General features: G+C 54.1%; 7 protein-coding genes across 7 annotated transcripts; 3 read left to right on the forward strand and 4 right to left on the reverse strand.

Annotated features, from left to right (window-relative positions):
• Positions 1–2385: 2385 nt before the first annotated feature.
• LMH87_006586 (uncharacterized protein) lies at positions 2386–4227 on the forward strand (the record flags this gene model as incomplete). Its single annotated transcript, XM_056204496.1, has 3 exons — positions 2386–2695; positions 2791–3970; positions 4026–4227. 3 exons carry the CDS (start codon positions 2386–2388, stop codon positions 4225–4227), a joined length of 1692 nt encoding a protein of 563 aa, XP_056059848.1.
• Positions 4228–5131: 904 nt separating this feature from the next.
• Positions 5132–7537, forward strand: LMH87_006587 (uncharacterized protein; the record flags this gene model as incomplete). The annotated part of the gene is made up of 3 exons (XM_056204497.1): positions 5132–5225; positions 5301–5770; positions 5819–7537. The coding sequence occupies 3 exons, from the start codon at positions 5132–5134 to the stop codon at positions 7535–7537; spliced, it is 2283 nt and encodes a 760-aa protein (XP_056059849.1).
• A 140-nt stretch (positions 7538–7677) lies between these two features.
• LMH87_006588 (uncharacterized protein) lies at positions 7678–9218 on the reverse strand (the record flags this gene model as incomplete). Its single annotated transcript, XM_056204498.1, has 3 exons — positions 7678–8097; positions 8156–8365; positions 8418–9218. The coding sequence occupies 3 exons, from the start codon at positions 9216–9218 to the stop codon at positions 7678–7680; spliced, it is 1431 nt and encodes a 476-aa protein (XP_056059850.1).
• A 468-nt stretch (positions 9219–9686) lies between these two features.
• Positions 9687–10967, reverse strand: LMH87_006589 (uncharacterized protein; the record flags this gene model as incomplete). Its single annotated transcript, XM_056204499.1, has 3 exons — positions 9687–10369; positions 10424–10626; positions 10690–10967. The coding sequence occupies 3 exons, from the start codon at positions 10965–10967 to the stop codon at positions 9687–9689; spliced, it is 1164 nt and encodes a 387-aa protein (XP_056059851.1).
• A 1590-nt stretch (positions 10968–12557) lies between these two features.
• Positions 12558–13756, reverse strand: LMH87_006590 (uncharacterized protein; the record flags this gene model as incomplete). The annotated part of the gene is made up of 3 exons (XM_056204500.1): positions 12558–13316; positions 13364–13431; positions 13738–13756. 3 exons carry the CDS (start codon positions 13754–13756, stop codon positions 12558–12560), a joined length of 846 nt encoding a protein of 281 aa, XP_056059852.1.
• Positions 13757–15427: 1671 nt separating this feature from the next.
• LMH87_006591 (uncharacterized protein) lies at positions 15428–19826 on the forward strand (the record flags this gene model as incomplete). The annotated part of the gene is made up of 2 exons (XM_056204501.1): positions 15428–15841; positions 15951–19826. 2 exons carry the CDS (start codon positions 15428–15430, stop codon positions 19824–19826), a joined length of 4290 nt encoding a protein of 1429 aa, XP_056059853.1.
• Positions 19827–20516: 690 nt separating this feature from the next.
• Positions 20517–22904, reverse strand: LMH87_006592 (uncharacterized protein; the record flags this gene model as incomplete). Its single annotated transcript, XM_056204503.1, has 2 exons — positions 20517–22544; positions 22845–22904. 2 exons carry the CDS (start codon positions 22902–22904, stop codon positions 20517–20519), a joined length of 2088 nt encoding a protein of 695 aa, XP_056059854.1.
• Positions 22905–23372: the final 468 nt, after the last annotated feature.

A 23372-nucleotide genomic window follows, 5' to 3' on the forward strand; every position in this document is an offset into this window, starting at 1 on the left:
GGCGGGGGTGGGAGGATATATAAACTGCGAAAGATTAAAAAAAAAAAAAAAAAGGGAACACAGATGCGCATAGGCACCTTTCCGGTGGGTGTCCCAGTTGATGTCTCACCGCGCCACGGCCAGCTTAGTTACCGGCTAATTGAGTTGGGGGATTTGCACCCTGATTTCTTCACTTGGGGCCGATGGGCACCTTCACGAGCTTCTAGTGGGTAAATCCGATCTACCGATGAGCTGTGTCAGGGCTCGGCTCGTTCAGCTGTTGGTAGCGCGTACCGGATTGAGTAAGGATAGGAGATAGTTGCCAGTGAGCTTAGCTTTCTAGCGCAGAGCGACGGAGGGCTGTATGATCAGCACACCAGGACTGTGTTTTTCAGTACACCCATGCGGTGTCTAAGATGATCAGTAAACTCGCTCTCACAAGGAGGGAAACAGCCCGATGATGGAGCAGCTCTTTGGCTTGTGATTGAGTAGCACCGAGTCAGGGCAATTTTCCATATTTGCATAATGACTCTTGCTCTAACGATGCGGCACCTGCCCAAATGGCCGCAAGTACACGAACAAGGCTGGCTAGCCTTCAACCCATTCGAATTTCATTCCTTACCTGAAGGCTTGCCTTTACTAATTAGCACATGTGGCCCCAGAAGACTGTCGTATTGATGTTTCGCAAAAAGTAAAGCCAGCACAGGAATCGAGTAATTTTTCACCCTCATTCACAGGCTTCATCTACGGATGATGACATACGATATCGTCAGTGTATGGCCATTTACTGGTGCGACTCTCCCATGGATGCCACACGATTGCTATATTTCGGCGCTGCCAGGGCTCAATGCAACATTGTGTACTGGTAAATACTGGTACAATCGACTAGCTCCAGCCTGGATGGAGGGGTCACTGGCCGCCAAGGTATTTTTCACAGGAACTGGAACTCACCGGTAAATTCGTCGGGGCAAAATACACAAGGCGTTGCTTTCAGCAAGTCTCAAGGAAGTCCAATGCTCTGACGTTGGACCCAACGGAACTATTGTTTGGCTACCTTTCGTATCTGCCACTGGCTTTCTTCTTCTCACATGTTGACAACTATCCTTAGCCACTGGCTGGTCATGTCTTTGGCATCGCTATGCGCCGTGCTCTCCTCGCGCTCCAATTGTCCAACAAGTTGTAACGTCGCCGGTGAACATGGGCCAGCGACGGCCCACCAAGGTGCAGGCGAACCATGGCGTAACTAACTATTTACCATGCCCAAAGCGCTGTCTTAGCGGAGAGCAGACCGCGGCCCCAGGTCGAACATTCCTGCAGGCTAGGTGAGAGCAGCGCAGACCACCCAGGGGTCCCCGGTGGGCTATTTGACTGGTTCGGCACGCCTAGCCTGGGAAGCTAGGTAATTAACTTGGTGAGCTGCTTGTCTACCAGTAGGCGGTATTTTGGTTCGGCACTGACAGACCGGAATGGTGGTACAACGGTAGGTTTCCTTCTACTGAATAGAGGCAAATCACCACGCAGCATGTGCTTTAAGCTTCGCAGCAATTGGTTTCCATAAGAAAAGCCAGGTCCTGGAGCATGACATTCGGTTCTTGCCCCAACCGGTCGCCAATCCCTCTATGTTGTGGCTCTGAGACAGTGGGAAGTGGGTGCGGTGCAGCCCAAAGCACAGACTCCATGCGCCTTGAACTGCTCACAAATCAGAAAACCCCGCCAGCTTGTTTTTATTCTGGAAGAATAGAACAAAGATAGAAACCGCAGCATAAGTAATGAACCGACCGCTCGGACACGCCACTCAGGTGCCTTCGTCGTGCTCTGTGGCGTTCGAGATTTGGCACTCCTTTCATACACCTGGGCGCCCAAGACGTGCTAATAATAAATTATGATACCTAACACCTAAGTTAACGTTAGTTACTGATTTCGCTAGACGTTCGGACAATTCTAGATCATATGACGCTTACCAGGCTTATTAGTAGCCAGTTAGACGTGTCCAGAGCTTCCGCACTTTGGCTGCCATTAGCTAGAAGAGAGATTCCTTGCTCTGGCCTTGGTTCCCCCGAAGCTGCCGCCACCAACGTAGCCAGAGTACCCCCGCTAATCGCATGCAACTCATGCTGGTTGTTTATTGCGGTTGCCCAGCTAATGCACATAAGTTACGCGATGTTGCACTAGCAAGCCTTATTTGGGCCAGGTGCTCGTTAGAATTACCAGCAGACGCTTAACTGCCGGCTGCGGAGCTGCGCTGCAGACCACGCTTTGACAGCCTATATTGGCATGCCCACTCGCTGGCCTTATTCCGTTCTCGTCAGCGTTGCTGTTATCATCGCCAACTGTCGCCCCGCGGCCTCCTGCAACCACATAATGCTACGCGCTGGACCAGGTTGCTAACCAGCTACGAGGCTAGATATGACACAAGAGGAAGATAACATCGTGTCGTCGAGTATGCTTTGGGACTACATCTTTGTGGGAGGTGGACTCTCGGCGGCGGTCACCTCCAATCGCTTGCTCAACCACGACCCGGCGCTCAAGATCCTAGTTGTTGAAGCTGGCGCGAATGCGAACAATGACCCGAGCGTGACATACCCGAACTCAACCAATCTAATAGGTGGTGAATACGACTGGAAATACAAGACTGTTCCTCAATTTCATCTTGGCAACCGACAAATTGACCTGCCTTGCGGCAAAGCGCTCGGTGGTGGCACCGTCATCAACTCCGGTAAGCTCTACTCTCCGCCATCTTGACCTTGGTGCGCATCGCTGCTAAAGAGTATCCATGGGGAAACTGGCTTATTTTCTAATACACCGGTATAGGAGGATGGAGCCGTGGTGCCAAGCGCGATTACGACCTTTGGGCAGAAACGGTTGGCGATCATCGCTGGAGCTACGACGGCCTGCTTCCTTACTTCCGCGAAACTGAGAGGGTGGCCAATGCCTCAATCAACCCCGAACAGCACGGCACAAATGGGCCTGTTTACATTCAAGGTGTCGTCTCGACCGAGCGCGAATATCCATTGCGCGAAAAGGTGCTTGACTCCTGGAAAGACGTTGGTGTCAACATGCTGCCTCATCTAGATGGAAACGCCGGCGAGCCAAATGGCGTCGGCGACTTGTTTGAAAGCAAACATGAGGGCCGTCGTCAAATTGCATCAGTTGTGTACCCACTCGATGGGATTTCAGTACTGACCGACACACTGGTGGCCAAGATACTTTTGGGGCCCAATTCCGACAATCACCGACCCCATCGTGCAGTCGGCATCCAGCTCGCCAACGGCACCGAGATCAACGCTCAGGAAATCATTCTCTCTGCTGGTGCTGTACGCACTCCCCAAATTCTCATGCTTTCTGGTATTGGACCCCCTTTAGAGTTAGCCAAGCACAGCATCTCCGCCCAGGTCATTGCCCCGGATGTGGGAAAGCATTTAACTGACCACGGTCTCTTTCGCATCATGTGGAAATTGAAGGACCCTTCCGCTGGATACGCAATCGGCTCAGGCAACCCTTTATTCAATGAGGTACAGTATGGATGGGGTACGCCTACTGATTTCCTCGTCTCTGCCGGTGTTAGTGATAAAGAGGGCCTTGCAAAGGCTATCGAAGAGGACGAGGGTCAAAAACCCGATTCAAAGACACATCCGCTGCTTAAAGAAGAGCGAACGTTTAACGAATACGTTCTTCTGTATGCTGGTCTACCGGACGGGTCAACTCTTACCTCTGCCATCATCAATCTTCTGCCAACATCACGAGGCAGTGTAACGCTTGCCTCTGCCGACATTGGAGATGCTCCATTGGTTGACCCCAACTACCATGCGACTGCAGTAGACAGATTTATTGCGCGAGATGGAATGCGACGTCTCATTGCGCTGACTTTGGGACACACTCCTTTGGGCCGCGATATCCTTGACGGCGATGTGGGCGCCCCTGGCTTTGATGAGCCCTTCACGACTGATTCTACAGATGACTACATCGAAAAGCGATTCGCCGCTGGTCTTGGGTAGGTTTAAAGCATCATTGGAACATATATGCGTAGTTGCTAACACAAGGAGTAGTTCAACCTACCATCCCATGGGCACAGCGGCAATGGGCAAAGTCGTCGACACCAAGTTGCGCGTCAAGGGGGTGGCAGGACTCCGTGTTGTTGACACTTCCGTTTTCCCTGTTGTCATTACGGCCCATTTGCAGGTCGCCACCTATGCCATGGCCAACTTGGCAGCGGACCTTATTTACAATGAGCGCAAATGCCATAAATAGACGACCGAAACGCTTACGAATTGAAACCGACCTGCGCTGTCTCAACTTCTATTTAGTCATGTGCTCGAGGGAAGAACGGCCATGACTAACGTCTCCTCACCTGTGGTCTCGGCGCGCACTTCGTCCTTTTCACGATCCTACTACGTCAGTACTCTAGTTGCGAATCGCTCGCGACATTAATAAGAGGGATCAAACTTGAAACATCTTGTGTTATGAGAAACTTTTGAAATCGCTCAAGAAATGTGTGAGCATTTTCCCTGGAGTGCTGCGAAACAATGGCAAGCTTCGATACGGCACTATATTAGCTTCCACGAAAGAGGCAACCTGATCGTCGTTGCCTACAGTAGCAACTGTGACTGGCCCATTTACACCGCAATTTCGCTATTCCATTGAGATACGCCGAACCCCCGCACATATGGGTTGTATCATTGGCATTAGGCTCAGAAAATGACTGCTATTTTCGGCTCCCGAAGACTTCGTATGAACGACCGAAATTTGTTAGTTCTTTGGTGGGGGTCAATTGGGCTGTCCCGGGGGCAGCGGAAGGTGATCCGATTAGCACGGCTTCCTTACCCACGAGGCTGGTCTTTGCGCTTTGGCTTGCCGGCACCAAAATAAAGCTGGGCTTGGTGTTGTCCATTGCCCCCTTGCTACACCGCATGCCCAGCCGTTTTTGGGTGTCTGGACGAAATCCCCCCCCCAACATCCACAGCTGGCCATCAACGTCATAGGGCGGTTCATCGGTCCGAATTTGCGGCACTGGTCCCTGACCCCAACCACCACGCCGCTAGAGACTTTGATCACCACTAGCACAGCAATTGGGCTGTCTATTTAACAAGACCCTGCGCCAGTTCGCTAGCTGTAGCGGGACTCTATTCCATACCCAGGGTAATATTTTTGCATCATGAAGATCCCTTTGAGCAGCTATGGCCTTGCCATCCTTTTGCTGCCGGCAGCCATCGCCGAGCGAGCGACCTCGCCGGACGTGTATCCAACTCGTGAGTTTGTTCATTCTACAGGAAACAGTATTTCGGTGCGAGCGTAACGCTGATAATTTCTTGCCTGGTGAGTAGCCCAAGGCAAAGGCGAAGGACAATGGGCCGCCGCCTACGAGAGCGCCCGGGCGTTGGTCGGCCAGATGACCCTGGACGAAAAGGTCAACATTACCCGTGGCTTCAAAGCGGATAACATATGCGCCGGCACCACGGGCTCTGTCCCGCGACTCAACTGGCCGGGCATGTGCCTGCACGATGCCGGCAACGGAGTCAGGGCTGCGGAGCTTGTCAACGCGTACCCCTCGGCGCTGCACTCGGGCGCAAGTTGGGACAGAAATCTCACGCACCAGCGCGGATTCCATATGGGAGGCGAGTTCAAAGGAAAGGGCATCAATATTGCTCTTGGTCCTAATGCTGGGCCACTCGGACGCACGCCTCTCGGAGGTCGAAACTGGGAAGGCTTCTCGGTTGATCCTTACCTGTCTGGCCAACTCAACGCCGAAACCATTACCGGTATCCAGAAAGCCGGCGTGATTGCCAACATCAAGGTATGTCCTCCAGAGCAACTAAATGGAATAGCTGCTGACACAGTAAAGCACTTCATTGCGAATGAGCAAGAGACCTACCGCCGTCCCTACTTTGGAGTCGAAGCTGCCTCTTCTAATGTCGATGACAAGACACTGCATGAATACTATCTGTGGCCATTCATGGATGGTGTTCATGCAGGCGTCGGGTCTGTCATGTGCTCATATAACCGTATCAACAACACTTACGGCTGCGAGAATAGCAAGCTTATGAATGGCCTGCTAAAGGGCGAGCTTGCCTTTGACGGCTTCGTCATGTTGGACTGGAACGCCCAGCACAACTTGAACAGTGCCAACGCCGGCCTCGATATGCTCATGCCGATGGGTGGGACCTGGGGCCAGAATCTGACAGATGCCGTCCACAATGGCACTGTAGCCGAGGAGCGTGTGGCGGACATGGCCACGAGAATTGTTGCCTCTTGGTATCTCGTCGGCCAGGACAGCTTCCCCGAGCCTGGTATTGGTATGAAGAACCTCACCGAGCCTCATGAGTTGGTTGACGCCCGTACCCCTGAATCCAAGCCCGTCCTCATGGAAGGTGCCATCACTGGCCATGTCTTGCTGAAAAACACCAACAATGCGCTGCCTTTCAAGGGGAAGCAAAAGATGCTGTCCGTCTTTGGCTACGATGCTGCCCTGCCAGAGACGAAGAACACGGATGTCCTGTTCCAGCTGGGGTACTACTCTTCGCAAGAGATGGCCCAGGCTGTCTTGGGCACGGAAGCGCACTTTGACCAAGCTGGCCGTGGTGGCACCATCATCAGCGGTGGCCGTGCCGCTGCCACCGCTCCCTCATACATAATTGATCCTCTCAATGCTATTCAGCAGCGTGCAGTTGAGGACGGTACGTGGGTCAACTGGGACACAAAGTCGTTTGATCCTCCTGTCAACCCGGCGTCAAATGCCTGCCTCGTCTTCATCAATGCCATCTCAACCGAGGGCTGGGATCGAGATGGACTTCATGACGACTTCAGTGACGGCCTCGTGCGCAACGTCGCTTCCAAGTGCGGCAATACTATTGTCGTCGTTCACGCATCTGGCATCCGCCTCGTTGACCAGTGGATCGAGCATCCCAACATCACCGCCGCCGTCATCGCCCACGTGCCCGGCCAGGACAGCGGCCGCGCCATTGTCAAGCTTCTCTACGGCGAGGAAGGCTTCTCGGGCAAGCTTCCCTACACCATTGCCAAGAACGAATCTGATTACGCCGTCTACAAGCCTTGCGGCCTCACTCACAAGGGCGACACGGATCCACAATGCGACTACACCGAGGGTCAGTTCCTCGACTACCGCGCCTTCGATGCCAAGAATATTACGCCGCGCTTCGAGTTTGGCTACGGTCTAAGCTACACCACCTTCAGCTACTCGTCTATTTCCATCGCCGCGCACAGCGTTCGCAAATGCGTCAGCACTGCTCTGGACGAGCTGTTTGAGGTCGTCGCCAGCGTGCATGCCAACGTCGTCAACTCGGGCGCCGTCGCTGGTCAGGAAATTGCCCAGCTCTACCTTGGCATTCCTGGAGCGCCACCAAAGCAGCTACGAGGCTTTGAGAAGCTGGGACTGCAGCCTGGGGAGACTGGCAAGGTAACTTTTGAGCTAACCAAGCGAGATTTAAGTCAGTGGGATGTTGTGCAGCAGAAATGGGTTTTGCACCCCGGTGATTACAAGATATATGTCGGCGCCAGTAGCAGAGACATTCGCCTTACTGGCAATATTGTAGTGAGCACATAGAGGAGCTGGTGATGATTGTGCAGGATGCGCTGTCACATTATACAGACATGACGAATATAACGATATCGAGTGAGAATTTGTTCCATAATGCATGCTGCTTCATAATATCCAATAAAGCTGTTCATATATGTGTAAATGCCTTATTCCTCTGGATGCTTCTCGATTCCCTCGCGAAGGATTTCGATTTGCTTCTTGATTTCCACCCAAAGCTTAAAATGCTCCAGGTCAACATCGTCACGGCTGGTCGGATCGACCACGCCAACCCACTCATCGGCTAAATCAACCGTGGCTACGCCGTATTCATCATCACTGACGCCGTCATTGCTTCCATCGGCACCCTCATGACGGGCAATTGCAAGCAAGGCAGCGACGAATGCCTCTTGCATATATGCAAAGCTGAAGTCGTCGGTAATCTTGGCAATAGCCTCACACAGCTTGTCGGGAAATTCGATGGACTTGTTGCTCGCAAGCTTAGACTGCCAAAAATGGCAGTAGGCAATGCGCTCCTTGAGATTTGGGTTCGGAAAGAAGTACTTGCGGTCGAAGCGCGAGGGGCGTTTCTACAATTGCCTCTTTAGTGGTGAAATGAGCATATGGTGGGCGTGAGGGTCTACTTACGGCGATACCAGGGTCCAGGCGATCAAGGTGATTGGTACTTCCAATCATGAAGATGCCATCATTCGACTGAAGGCCGTCCACTTCGTTGAGGAAATAGCTCCGCACGCTATCCGAGACGAGCGAGTCCAGGTCTTCAAAAACGAGATAGCAAGGAGCGAACTGTCTAGCAAGAGAAAATATCTTCTTGATGGAATCCTCCGGGCCAAAGAACTACAGCAGTCGTTAGTATGGGTGACGTTGTGGACAGGACTTGTCGACTTACTGAAGCAAGAGTTCGCACATAGAGTGTAGGAACCTCGGGTTTGAGATTGTACAGTGTGTGCATCATGGCCTTGATAGAAATTGTTTTTCCGTTGCCAGGTGGCCCGTAGTAAATGATGCCTCGCTTCCAAGGGACTTTGAGGTTCTGGTACGTGCTGCGCGATCGGAAAAACGACAAGTGGTCGTCAATGAGTGCCTTCTTCATGTCCTCGTCCAGAATGACAGACTCCCACTCCGCTTTCATGACGCTCGCGTAGAGACCGGCATCCTTTCGCCAGAAGCCGCCATCAAACACCCAAATCTCGTCGTGCAGCACGCTGCCCCAAGTACCGGCCGCCTGGATGAGCGCGTCGGTCTTGTCCTCATCCGTGGAAAGTATGTAATATGTATCTTCAATGTCGTACATGCCATCCTGCGTCTTGGCCAAGTAGACGATGAATTCATGGTCCTTGTACTTGTAGAGAAACTTGCCAAACGTGGGGACGCGGGCAACGACACCGCTGCCACTGCCGCGCTTTGCCGCTGGCAAAAACATCTTGTGCCCGAGCGAGGCCGGGACGCCGGCCTCGCCCGTGTCATCTTCGACCTCGGCGAAGCTGGCCTGGCCGCTAAAGGCGTATGCCAAGATGTTGGCGGTCCGCGCGGGGACAATGCTCAGATGCAGCGCGGGGTATTGCCTCTTCAACGCTGTCGCGAGGACTGCGTCGGTGTTGTTGCGCTTGGCGCTAGAGTGCTTAAAGTATTGTCGGACGGCCTCGCTGTCGGGCGAGGAGCCAGATTTGCTGCCCTTGTGCCTCTCCATGCTGTCACTAATAGATGATGGATGACTTTGCGATGCTTTTTTTTTTTTGCTAACATGCAAATGCAGCGCGATGGCAAGTAGATGTTGGTAGTTGATTACAATGCTGGAGCCTGTCGGCGCTGACGTCGCCGACCCCTCTTGCCTCAGCCCTGTCGGGGCCTACAGCCTTGTGCACGATAGATACACTTGAAGCGTGTCGCCATCAACCGATTCAATCAGAAGATCCATGTGCATATTTTGGACGGGAAAATAAAGCCTCCGTGGTGCGTGATCTTCTTCCGGACTGTGCTCCCTGTCTTCACCGCCAGAATGTTTGCAGTTACGTGTTAGTCCAGTCGTCCCTCGTCGGTTCGTAGATGGCCTCTCGGAAAGCAATCATTAACTCCGACGGCTATCACAAAGCGAGTACGATTGTCAGTAACAGTTCTTTTCATTATGAAATAGTTCTCATCTAACCAGCTAGTTCTATTATTGCGTCTCTGTGCCATGAATATTGGCAGCAATCTCCTTCCAAATGTCGAATCCAACGACCAGCCCATCATGGCCAGACCCAGCAATGGTTTTGGAGCTAAAACCAAAAGCATCGTCAAATTCACTCGGCGTACCTCGCCAGCATTTTTCGACATATTCACGTCCGCCCTCGCCCACAATGTGATCCGTGGAGGCGAAGAACGCCATCACCTTCAATTTCGCAGCCGAGCCTCCATCTGCATGATTCCCGTTTCTTGACCGCTCTTGCTGAGCGAGTTCTTTAACAAAGACTGCATAGTTGTCTGCCTTGCCCCAGCTGCCCGGCGGTGCTTTGCGGGCGCAGTGGCGAGCTTCGTCACTGGAGCCAACGGTGCTTTCTGAAAAGATGTGCTCCACCGTCTGAAGTTGAAGAGCGCCTTGAAATTTGAGGGGTAGGCCGCATTCGCTTTCAAGTTTCAAAGAGTTGGCTCTATCCCAACTCTGAACAGTTTCTTCCTCCTCCTCCGACCGTCGTCCCATCCCAAAAGCGTCAAACACAGCTTCGCTACTCGATACAGTCGACATCATGCCACGAGCAGCGAAGCGGCTCAGTCCATTGAATAGCGAGTATGCGGGGGAGGGAATCCATTGAGCTGCCTGCATCAGTGTCATTTTGGAGTGTTGCGGGTCAACCCATGGTGCTGGTTATTGTGTAAGCGATTGAGCCTATTCCTTCATCGCGTCGACACACATACCTAGCAAGACGGCCATCGGTCGCTCGGGATCGAGAATGCCTCTACAACTGTAGAGTAAGTTGAGCGCGTAGACGGTCCCAGCACAGTGTGTGACTATGGTAATGTGAGGGATATTCAGGTGCGCAAGGAGCAACGGGATGATCTCAACCCAGATGTCAACTCGTTTTTCAACAGGAACCGTTGTAGAGCTACCAAATCCCGGCCTGAAAATGCGTTAGCTACAACTTGCAACATTTTTCATTTCAGTATACTTGGCCTTCGCATACCTGTCAACAGTGAGCACGCGAATCCCCAGGTGCTTTGCCAAGGCGTGCAAGTGTACTCCCACATAGCGGGAGGCAAATAGGCCTGGATGAAATACTACAACCGGAGCCTGTGTAGCGCCAGATTGCTCTTCCAGCGACACGCCAACATCGCTGTAGCTAAAAGTCAAGGCACCATGGCTGGCCGTGGCCGGTACCGTGAACTTTTTGTGGAAGCTATCCCGCGAGATGTACGCGCCTGCTTCGGCGCGCGCGGATGGTGGTGGATCTTGAGCGGCCATCTCCGGAATGTGTGGATTGTATCCAGCAAGCTTTTGTTTCCTCAAGTGCACAGTTCGATGCTCGAGTTGGGCTGTTGACCGATGTAATCAACTCGTGGTTGCGAGGGTGACGTTGAGCCGCCCGCTTTCCGCCGCTAAATTTCGACGCCGCGTTTTCACCTAATCTAGACGGCTACGCCAAGGCAAGCTACCACAATTTGTTGATGCGGCTGAGAAGTAAACCCAGCAAATTTTATTTGTTAAAAATTTCTTGGTCATAACTGTTGTAATAATTCTGCGAGCTGCAGGATATGCGCCAAGCGGCAACCAATGCGCTCCTACAGACCTGGAAGTCAGACATCAATACCTTGGCGACGTGTACCGAGGAATTTAGCTCACGCAACACGGTAGGAATTGGAAGCGCAAGAATTAATAAGTCAGATCTACTTTGTCAAATTTACCCGCTCATCGTTCCTCTTAATTAGCCTATTTCCAACTTTATCAGTTTCTTCATCGCCATGTTGCTAGATTTAGACTAAACTGCCATATGTTGTAGCCTACCCTACACAGCGACCTGACTGACGACCCAGACGCGACGATGTTTGAAAGGGCGCTCGAAAGACTGCTCCTTCAAAACTTTCGTATAGTATCAGTGTCTTACGCAAACGATGCAAACTTTGTCAGGTATTTTGGGCGATCGAGCCCGCCGTTACGTATAATGTTGTTGACAGTCGCTCGTGGTCATGCAGTATTCTCTACCATGTCGGCAGCTTTTGCCCACCAACGGCCCTATTTCTCCCCAATCGCAGACTTTGCCCAGGCACCCGCCCTAGGAAGAATAAACATGGATCAAGCACGTGTATATCCTGGTATATGCAGCTGGTCATATTGCCTGCGCTTACCCAGAAAGTATAGGTCAGCGCGCGTCGACGGAATATTGGCAACGCTAATTGTTGCTTATGCCAGCTAATCTCTCACACACCCCAAACGTTCCAGAGAGCACGGAAAACTATGTCGTACTAAATACATATCTAATTCGTTTCTGGGCGGTTTTTGATCAAATTTGTGACAACACAGCCGCAGCGTTACGCGTCGATTTATCCGTCCGGAGTTCGGGATTCAGCCCTACTACAAACCCCGCCAAGGTTTAGAGCGGCGAATCTATCCGGTAGTCGCACGCACACCGCGCAGCGAGCGCAGCAGTGCCAGGTGTGTGAGACAAGTGCTGACCACTGCCCAGCGGAGCCACGGATCCCAGCGTCCCGGGAGACCTGGCGAGGTTTGAGGTGGCAGTGGCCGCTTACTATAGGTAGCGAGAAGACAGTCAGACGAGGTGGGGGTGATAATGAACAAGTTGCCGAGTTCGTATAATTTTATCTAGCAATATGAGGATATGGTCTGATATCTATGGATTCCAGGCGTAAAATTCTTTCAAAGTAAACCTGTCGCTATAGCGAAACTACCGACGATGGCAAAAGCTCCCAGACGCCATGCAAGACAGACCAAAAATGCAGTCAAAACAAAACATTGTAGGAGATGAAACACGACGCTTATCTATGCAGAGACCAAAAGGTATAGGAATTTTTTTCGCCAACAACTTTCTGTGATCATCTAAGCCTCGCTCATGTAGCGAGACTTGGGGGCGGTGCTCTTGAGAACCGTTGGTGGGTACATGTAGCCGACGTAGAGGCAGATGATCATGATGATGATCTCCTCGAGAACGGACATGCAGAGGAAGATGGTGGGATCGCCGTCAAAGATGCTGAAGCGAGGGTCGTGGCCAAAGTCACCGATGCACGCGTAGACCATGCGCACAATGAGGAAGGGTGCGCAGACGTAGATGGAGTAGAGTGTGAGTCTCTCGTTGCGCGGTAAAAGGTTCACAGAAGCAGTCAGCCAGCCGAGGATGCAGAACATGAGCCCCAGGCAGGCAACGAAGAGGGCGAGAGCGATCTTGAGAAGAAGCGGAATGTTGCTGCTGTCCACCGCCTGGACAGCACCGCCAATACCGACACCTAGACCAGCAAGACTGACGACGTCGACAAAGAGGAAAACGTGCTTGGAGAGGGTCTGGACGGTTTCGTTGACGCGGCGGAGCAGGCCGACGGCGGCAAGGGTCAGGGGCGCAATACCGAGCATGTCGCAGGTCAGCTTGGTGACGACGATGCTGCGATCGCTGTGGGTCATGAGAAGAAGCTGGCAGATGGCAGCAATGACGCGCAGGAGACCGAGGATGAGCAGGAAGCGCCAGCAGGCAGAGACGGCTCGGATGCCCTGCTTGAAGCAGAGCACGGTGGCGAAGATTAGACACGGAATGAATGCGATGAGCTGCAGGACGGCAATGCCATCACGGTATGTGAAGTTGGTCATCTTGGGGGTTGGTGATTGATATCCGTCAAGTGGGGAGCTGCCAAGACCCGTTGGTTGTAATGCAGTCGAAATATGGCTATTTCCGTCGAAAGAGGAGTCAAAAGGATCTTGAGTTCTGTTGAAGGACAGAAATATTAGATCCTCGACTCTTAGTGGATATGACAAGAGGGTGGGAGGGATGTGGAGGGTTCGGGTTGATGACTGCAGAGTGAGGTTCTAGAAACGATGGCGAGGTAAAGGCGAGTTTTTAACTTGTTCTGAATCGCCAAGAACTTTTTACGGCCTGAGCAGCCGGATGAGCGAGACCGGTTTCCTCATCCAGCATAAGAGGCAAAATAGCCTTGCAGGTTTGTGTGTGCCTGTGCTCGCGAAACCCGAAGGTAGGGGGAGAGCGCGAAAGAGCGAGATGACGCAAACATACGTAAGTGCTCACGTCTCATGATGCGCCGTCCTAACCGACTTCTATGGGTGCTCAAGGTGAGAGCCATAAGGCTGCTCTGGGGATACCCGTCTAGCTAGCTCCTAGCTTCCTGCAGGTTCTTTGCCTCGGGGGACCCTGCCATGATTGGCGCAAGAAGAGGTATGTGTGTGAGTGTGAGTGTGAGTGTGAGTGTGAGTGGGTGTGTGTGTGTGTCTTGGCCTGCCTGCGGGTGGGCACCCGATATCCGATCTGCTGAACGAAAAGAAGGGGTCAAAGAAAAAAGAGAACAAACAAAGTGCAGAAAGCATACCTGGACAGGACTAGCCCCATGCCTCCGCCGCAGAAGGCTGCCCAAAACCGAAAGCCGCTCCGTCTGCATGCTGTCCCATCTGGGTAAGATTTCCCGGCCACAGCTAGTTATTTCCCGTAAGCTGAGGAAATGCCACGCGGGCGTTGTGGCACAGTCGACCCGGCCGGAACAGGAAGCGCAAGGCAAATCTTGAGGCGCTTTCAATGCCAGGATTGTCATGTGGCTGAACGCTTGCGACCGTGCCGCAAGAGTCGAGTTGAACGGCCTCTGAGTTGAGTTGGCAAGTCGTGCATTTTTTTGGCCCCGAAACTTACAACATTAGGCTCATTTGTGAGCACACGACGCTCGTCAGAAAGGATATCTCTGGCTGGATCCGTAACTTAGTGCTCTGGAATCTTCAGCCCTGCATAGCGCGTTAGTTACCTTTGCAGTTCAACTCTACTTTGCTGGAGCTAGCACCTTTTTTTTAATACTTTTGCTTATGCCTCTTTCGTTTAGCTCAGCATCGGTCGGCCCGTACGACGGTTGTCTGCCTGCCGTATTCCGTAGGTAGTGGTTCATTATATCGCACTAACCCACGTTGCAGCGATTTCTGCCCTGGATGGTGAGGCCAGGCCAGGTCGAGCAAATATACGAATAATCAGGGCCCTCAGCATGCCGAGACAATCTATACTCAAAGTATTAGCACGCGTGGGGTTCAAGGGCAAATATAAGAGCAGTCCCACAGTCCTACTCGGGCAACCGCAGTCGTGCTTATACCGTCTCACCATTCTTCGCCTAAAACCATCCGGCTGTTCCCCAGTGTAAGCAGCAAGTAAGCCCGACACCGACAGGGCCATGCAGCGATGCTGGCTGGGCTGTGCGCGCGGGCCGGGGCAGTCTCCTCATAGGGCGAGCATCGATGCCCCCTTTATGACTAGAAACGTGCTATAATCGACAATATTATGGTTTCATTGCGACATTGCTGGATCGGATGGTGGGTGGTCTTACGAAAGAGAGTGAGTGTACCGCGGACAAAGCGTATGACAAGGACTCTAAAAACAGCAAGTGCCGTTCAACAAGCCCATGTCATAAAAAGACGCTGGGCTGCTGCGAGTGAGATCTGGGGGTAGCTTAAAAGTAATTTTTATTTTCATCCATATTTTTCCGCAATATAGAGCGAAGCATCCCGCCTCTACACATCTGCTTCTTGGCCTGCCGTCAACTGTTCTTGGGCTCCCCATCGCATTCATTCTCTCATCCCGCCTGGTCCGATTGATCTTCAGGTTTGGCTTCAGGCGCACACAGCCTGTTCAGCTCAAAGGCTCAATCTTTGGAGGCCAATATTATCGATTGGCTCCGTGTGTCTCCGAAAAAAGTCCGACATTTCGCTCGCCCACCATGGCGGCCGCAGACACCATTAATCTGCCCCGCACCAAACTGCCATTCTTCGACATTGCCTTTCGCAACCTTGAAGATGGTCACTACGAGGCCCCTTCAGACTACAACCAGGTGTCCCGCCAATCGACCTCGATTTTGAGAGACAATGATGCCTTGCTAAAGGCATTTGGCACTTTTGTCCTTGCCGTGTCCGATCTGGAAGATGCCGCCTTCACAGCCCATGTTGGCTCGGAGCGTCTGCTAGTGATGGCCAAGGCAGCTGGCATCAACGAGCAACTGCGATCCTTTTCTTCCAATAAAATAACCATTTCATCCTTGCCTATCACAAGCCCGATTGCTGACGGCCTACTTGATTTCGAGCTTCAAATCATTGGATCCGAGAGCGCCTCCAAGGTCCCCAAGCAGCTATCCAGTGTAAGAATAAACGAGGGCTGTGTATGGCCACAGCCTGAACGCAGCCCCTCGCGCCTGTACCCGCCCTTTTCGTATGCTATAATTGTGCTAATCCCTCCATTTATCCTAGACTCTGGTTCTTGCCGTCTGCCCTACTGAAAAGGGCGACGTTGCCGATCTGCAGCTCTTTGTCGACGTCCGTAACGGCCATGCAGAATCCACATCGCAACTCCTCGAGCTCGCCGCTCGTTACCTGGCCCCTGAGCCTGCTACAATTTCTGATACCTCCCTGAAAACGGCCGAGCCGTTCTCTTGCCGCCAAAATGGCCCGCCCACCATGATCAGCCGCCCTCCCTTGCTGAAGAGCGATCTCAAGCTGTACAAGAGCGAGGAAGAGTGCCCTGCCCTCTTTCACAGCGCTTTTGAGCGCCGCGCTGCCGAGTTCCCCGATAACTCGTGTATCGAGTATATTGCCGATGCTTCTGGAAAGATTGAGAAATGGACGTTTGGTGGGATTCACGCTCTGGCCGAGAACCTGATGAAGGAGCTGCACATTCTGGAAACCAACATCACCTGGAACAAGCCCTTCAACGGTCAGCGTATTGTTCCCCTTTACCTACCTGGCTGCCCCCAGCTTTACGCTGGCTATATGGGTATCATGAAGGCCGGTGGCGCTTTCTGTCCTCTACCTCTCGATGCTCCTGCTGAGAGAGTCCAGGTCATCCTGGAGGACATCGAAGCCCCTGTCGTCCTCGGTCTTGGTAGTAACCCTTTCCCCGGTCTGGCCATCGACACTGCTGAGCCTCATATTGCCGAATTTCTTCGCAACATTACTTGGGTCGACATGGCCAATCTTTCGGCCTGGCGTGCGGACAAGCCCGTCGAGTCTCTTGCTCCCACCCAGCCCCGGGAGCCCAAGGAGGAGGACCTGGCCTACATTCTCTACACGAGTGGCTCCACTGGCAAGCCCAAGGGTGTTTTGATCTCTCACATTTCCGGCTGCTGTGCTATTGGCGGCCACGACGAGGCTTTCCCTCACCTGGCCGTTGGTCCCGAGCTGCGCTGGTTGCAGTTTGCCATGCCGACGTTTGATCTCAGTCTCATCGAGATATTTGTCACGATGGGAAACGCTGGCACCCTTTGCGTTGCTGAACGCTCGCTCATGCTTACTGATATCGAGCGCACCATCAAGCTGTTCCAGGCCAACACCATCTTCACGGTGCCCAGTCTGGCCACGCTCCTGCGCCCTTCCAAGGTGCCGTCGCTAACGACTCTTGTCGTTGGTGGTGAGCTGCTCAACAAGTACACCATAGACAACTTTTCCTATGACTCCCCTCGCGGCCCCGACGAGCCTGTGCGTCATCTTATCAACATTTACGGACCTACCGAAGCTACTATGGCTGTTGCTACCGAGGAGTCCAGCGTTACCACTCGTGGCTCCATCATTGGTGACTGCCTGCGCTGCGCTGGCATCATCATCGTGGACCCCAACTCGGATGAGCTCATCGAGACACCGTCGCCTTTGACTGGTGAACTTGCTATTATTGGACCCCAGGTTGGCTTCGGATACCTCAACCGCCCCAAGGAGACCAATGCCGCTTTCAAGGACGGTAGCCATCTGGGACTCGGCCCGGTGTACAAGACTGGTGACAGAAGCCGTATTGTGTGGACCGCAGACGGCAAGCCCAAGGTTGAGATTCTCGGCCGTCTCAATATGGAGCAGGTCAAGCTCAATGGCCGCCGTGTCGAGCTGAGCGAAATAGAGTCCAGCGTTGCCAAGTCGGAGCTTGTCCGCGAAGTTGCTACTGTCGTTCTTGGCAAGGCCCAGCTCGTGGCTTACTTGTCACTTGCTGATACGTCGGACTCTGCAGAGGCTCGCGAGGCCGCCATTGCTGACTGCCACGATGTAGCGAACCGTACCATGCCCGGTTGGATGCGACCTAGTGACTACACGGTGCTGGCTGAGCTTCCTCGTACGGCCAGCGGCAAGGTTGACCGCAAGATGCTCCAGAAGTGGGCGCAAGCAACCTTTGGGGTCTCTACGCCTATACCTGCCCCAGAGGCCACAAGGATTCCTGTTGACTTTACCAGCGAGGAGAGCGTCCGTGAACTCATTCTCAAGACCATTACTTCCATCATTGGCGAGTCGGCCGCGTCTACCGATGCCGCCACACCCCTCTACACATGGGGCATCGACAGTCTCCAGGGCATGCGCCTTCTGCAGACACTCCGCGAGTACGAGATTGAAGGTCTCGGCCTCAACGACATCATGGTTGGCAACAGCCTCAACGCCCTCACCAAGCGCGCCATGGAGCTTCACGCCTCCAAGGGCGCTGAACCCGAAGTTGAAATGGACGATGGCCCGATTGAGATTGAAGACGAGGAGGAGCTGCTCTTCCTCCCGCTAAGCGCCAAACTCAAGCACTTTGAAGCCGAGTGTCGCCAGCAGTGCGTCAAGGGTCTCGACATTCCTGCCGAGGACATTGAGCACGTCCTTCCCTCGACGGGCATGCAGACTCGCATGGTCGCCTTCTTCCAGGAGTGCGCCGACGAGATTGGTCTTACCAAGCCATACATTGAGCACTTCCCCTACAAGGTTCCCAAAATCTTCGATTTCGACCGCTTCGAGACGGCCGTTCTCGCTGTACTCAACGAGCACGACGCGTTCCGCACCGTCACCTGCCCCGTCGAGCACCCCCTCACGCCCTTTGCGCAGGTGGCCCTGAAGAAGGGCTCGCCGCGCGCCACGCTGCCTGTCGTGCGCATCACCTGCTCAACCTACGACGAGAGCCCCAACAGCCTCTGGAGCAAGACGATCGGGCAGGCGCAGAATTCCGCCTGCGAGTCGCTCGGCCTGGAGCACCCCGGTGCCGTCGTCACTTTCATCTACGACGAGGCCCGCGAGCACTGCGTCATGGTGTGGTCGCTGTTCCACATGATCTACGACGGCATCAGCCTCGAGGTGCTGCGTCGCGAGGTCGCGCGCGCCTACAACGACCCGAGCACCGTCACCGCCATCGCTGCCAAGTGCCCCAAGGGCGTGCGCCTGCCCATCGAGGCGCACTACAGCGGTGATTGGCTCGAGACGAGCATGTACTGGATGCGCGAGCGCGCCGGCGCCGGCATCTTCAAGGTCGGCGGCCGGCAGCTGCCGGTCCGCGGCGACTACTCGGAGTCGTTCCGCAACGGCGACGTCGCGTGCGAGACGCTCGTCTCGAGCCTCAGCCTCGACGACCTCAACGAGCTGACGCGCAAGCACGCGCTCAATTCGTCACTCGCCGTCACGCAGGCCGCATACTCGATGGCGCTCGCGCAGACCGTCGCCAAGCTCGACGGCGCCGACGACGACGTCGAGGTGCAGTTTGCGACCGTCATCCACGGCCGCCAGACACCCGAGTCGCTCGACTGCGTGGCGCTCATGCTCGAGACGCTGCCCGCGTACATCAACTACAAGGGAGGCGCCGGCGGCGCCGGCAGCAAGATGACGCACCGCCAGGCCGTGCAGCACATGCTCGCCGAGCACGTCGACCAGATGCCGCACGCGCAGATGCCCTGCACCACCGTCGACTTTGCCAAGACGGGCCGCCGCCTCGACAGCTCCATCATCCTGCAGGCCTACCCCAAGCCGCCAAACGTCGCCGCCGCCGCCGCCGCCTCGGGCGAGAGCGGTGCCGACGTTGTTGATGACCTGCCCGGGTTCAACCGCGAGGAGAACCTGCTCGCGCCGTGGCGGGAGACCTTTACCGGCTACCCGCTGCTGGTCGAGCTCTGGCAGGGCTTCGACCGCGCCGACGAGAAGCTGCGCATCCGCTGCTCCTACATCCCGACGTGGCCCGGCTACGAGTTCATGTGCAAGGCCTGGGCCCAGGGCCTCAACGCGGCGCTCGAGGCCAGCCTGGTCCGCATCCTCAGCAACCCCGACGCCGAGTTTGATCCCGTGGCGCTCATCAAGGCTGAGGCTGACGTTGGTGGCGCTGCGGCCGAGTCCATGGACATCTCTGCCTGAGTTCCAAGAACTAAAAAAATAAAATAAAAAAAGGGCTTTGAAAGCGGCAGGCGGTGATGAATCAGCAAGTCAAATACGTGGGTGTCGGTTGTGTAAATGTGTCGTGTTTTTTTTGGAACGAATTTTCTTTGTCTTTAGAAGCATGATTTGTATATTTTCTTCGTTATTCATTATTAGCAATGACCATTTCTTTTTTTCGCATTCGAAATACAATTGTGCAAGTCCGAAGCCTCATGTCTCAGCTTGAAACCACCCGATAAGTCTCCGCGTGCTTGTTTGCTATACCCTTGTAGAAGTTCAAGGCTGCAGGGATCGGCGCTGCACACTCGACGATCGCGTACGCATCTGGTGACATGGGCCGCCGTGAGGATGCGACATGCACAAGTCACGTATGATAAAGCAAGGTAACGAGGCTGCAATTTTTTCTTCTTTCAAATCAAGACTTGAGGCTTGTAGAAACGTGTGCAAAGATAGCTGCGCCGGTATTGGGCGAGTCAAATGGTGATAAAATGATACATCAAATTTCCCAGAAAGCAAGTCATATGAAGCGTCGTCGCTGACGTGTAGATCCGGGCCTAGTAAGTCGCCCAACCCCAAAAAACGCCGTGGGGAATATATACAAAAATAGTCTATCAATGTTCTATGTGCAAGAAAAGTGTACGTCTAGAAAAAAAAAAAGGAAAAAAACGCCTACTTCAGAGGCGGGCGAAGGTTATGATGCTCAATAAACTTGGCAAAGTCATCGGCCTGCGTAAAGCCGGCTTGCGTGCTAATACGCTTGAGCTGAGTTACTGTCCAGGCCCGAGTCTCGTCCGTCAGGCTGTGCATGCAGCCCACCGTGAGCAGTACCCAGGTGGCAAAGTAGCAGCCGGCAGCCGAGCCGGTGTAGCCACTAACGGGCTCAGTCGACCCAAAGATGGAAGTGGGGGAATATGGCGGGGAGGTAGCATCGCCAACGTCGATACCCGAATCCGATGTCGCCACGGGGGTCATGCCCTTGGGGCGGTACATTTGCTGCTCGTGCTGCACCTGCTGCTGGGCAGGCGAGGTGACGTAGCCCATGAGCTGGGGCACGGCGGCCAGCAAATCAGCACGGATGTGGGCCATGGTCCTGGAGACGCCCTGGAGGCGATCCACGTAGTTGTTGGAGAAGAACCAGTTGGGATCAATGTTGGCGCCACGCAGGAGCAAGTAACCGATGGCGTGGTTGGCCAGGATACGGCATGTGCGCATCCTGTTCCAAACGTTGGCGACGTAGACATCATGGTAAAGATGATGTACTTCGCCGTGGAAACGTGTAGTGTCGAGATTTGCGGGCGAGGGGTTCGACATGACAGCGTAGCACCATTCCGGAGGGCATTCGGCGAATCTGCTCTCCAGACGGTAGTCGATGTCGAGAGCTTGCGACAGGTAGCGCTCCAAATCTTCAATTGACAGATTGGGGGCAGCCTTTTTGTTAGAAGTAGGCGCAGCAGAGGATGAAGTGTTGGAGACGGAAGCGTTGGGGTCGTGGGAAATGTAGCTGTAACCACCGGGAGAAATTTGGTGGTACAGGTCGAGGAGCTCGACCATGGCGCTGGCTGCCACCCAGTAGGGGTCCGAGACGGAAAAGGCCTTGGACGCCTCAGTACGCAGCATGCGCAAGCTGGAGGGCATGGGAATACCAATGCGCAGGCAGTTTGTGAGAAGCTGCGTAAAGACATCCTTGAAGATTTGCAGGCCAGTGGAGGTGGTAAACTGCGACTTGCCGCGGACATTGAGCAGGGAGACTGCACCGTCAATGTGCTGTTTCCAGCCGTCGAGCGAAGCTTTACTAAACTCGTACAGGGCCAAGACAAGCACAGTGACAATTGTGCTATCACGGCGCGCAGCCACGGGATCAGCCAGAGCACGGTTTACACGCTCCATGGTGCGCGTGTACATCATGATGGAGCGGCACATCAAGTCAGTCTGCTTGGTGGTGCGGGCCAAGCCAGCAAAGCCGACGGCAAGGACAGCGCCTTCGAGCAGCTCGTGGCCTTCTTCGCGAGCCAGAATCGTGACTACATAGTCGAGGAAACCCGAAGAAGGGCCCGACTGGTGCACCACGTAGTGTGTGAGGAAAAAGTCCAGACCAATCATATCGAGTGGCAGGGAGAGCGGGCGCTGGATACTGCCATCGTGGCTGGAGCCTGCAGGCGAGGTAGCGGTCGCGGCCAGCTCCATACCTCCCGATGAGGCACGCCCAGTAGCGTCACGGGGTACATCCACAGCAGAGGCGGCACCGGAATTGATGGCGCTGGCGCTCGTAGAGTCTGTGCCCGTCATCATGGCATCGGAGCTGTCTGTTGACAGGCTGAACAGGCCACCATCAGTGTTGAAGGGGGTGTTGAAGCCGAGCAGATCAAAGTTGAACGAATTGTTGGCAAACATGCCGTCGCCCATGTCACCGAGCATGTCCTCTACAGACGACATCTTTTGGGGAGGAAACTGGTGCGGTGCAGGCTGTGAGCGAGGTGCGCTGGCAGGATGAGGAACCGGCGAACGCTGGCCAGAGGAAGGTTGCGAGGTCTGTGTCTGTTGGGGAGCGGGAGCTGAGCGTTTGTTGATTCTCGAGCGAGCCTTGTCAATGACTTGGCTGCTTTCGTCGCGGAAAATCAGGCTGGACGGGTCGCGGTAGCCCGGGCACTTTTGGCCCATGCGACGACATTGACCGCATTCTGGATGAGCTTTGTCGCACTGGAAGGAGGCTGCGTGTTAGCAAATGCTTGTTATATTTTCCTCGCCAACTTTTTCTCCCATAGCAGGAAATCGCCATGCTTTTTCTTCTTCTCTCCATCTCGTCTACATGTAGCGCTGGCTGGTTGGCGCACAAGCGGATAGCCTGACTTGTAGCACCAAACCGTCGCATTACCAATGTCACGAGGCCGAACGGGCCGCAACGCATTTCTATCGGCCATCGCACCAGCGCCAACAGAGACGAAGACGAGTCGGGACGCCGTTGAGGCAGGCGGGGAGGTGAATTTTGGTCAAACTTACTCGTCTTTTCTTGGCTCTACAATTGTTGCAGCTTGTGGAAGGCCTGCCGCAGTAGACCATGTTGACGATGGAGGGTCGAACGGCCCGCCGTTTGTATCAAGCAAAGAGTAGTCGTGGATCTGTGCGCAAGGCCCAAGGGAGGGGTAGCTGCCTGTTGAGGAAGCAAGGTAGCAGCGGAAGACGAAGCAAGCAAGCAGCGAGTCGAAAAGGCCGTTGAGACGGATCAGGGTGATGGACAGGTAGGGATGGTCCAGGAACAGGTAGAGTCGCAGCAGACGCAAAGCAAAGCTCTGGTGGGGGGAGTGGATGGAGATGGGAGGAACGGAAAAGTAGACGGAAAGAGGAAGCTCTACGACAAAGAGTCGGGCGGGAAAGGCAGTATCTAAATAATGCTTGGAGTCTTCGGGGATGGAAGAGAGCAAGGAGTGCAAATGAGCCAACAAGAAAATAGTCGAGTGCGAGTCTGACAAAGAAAGAGAAGCGCGTGGGCGAGTCGCAGTGTGAGTGGGCAAACGATGGTGGTGTGTA

Source organism: Akanthomyces muscarius, chromosome 1 (genome assembly GCF_028009165.1).
Source record: "Akanthomyces muscarius strain Ve6 chromosome 1, whole genome shotgun sequence".
Classification (NCBI taxonomy): Eukaryota; Fungi; Ascomycota; class Sordariomycetes; order Hypocreales; family Cordycipitaceae; genus Akanthomyces; species Akanthomyces muscarius.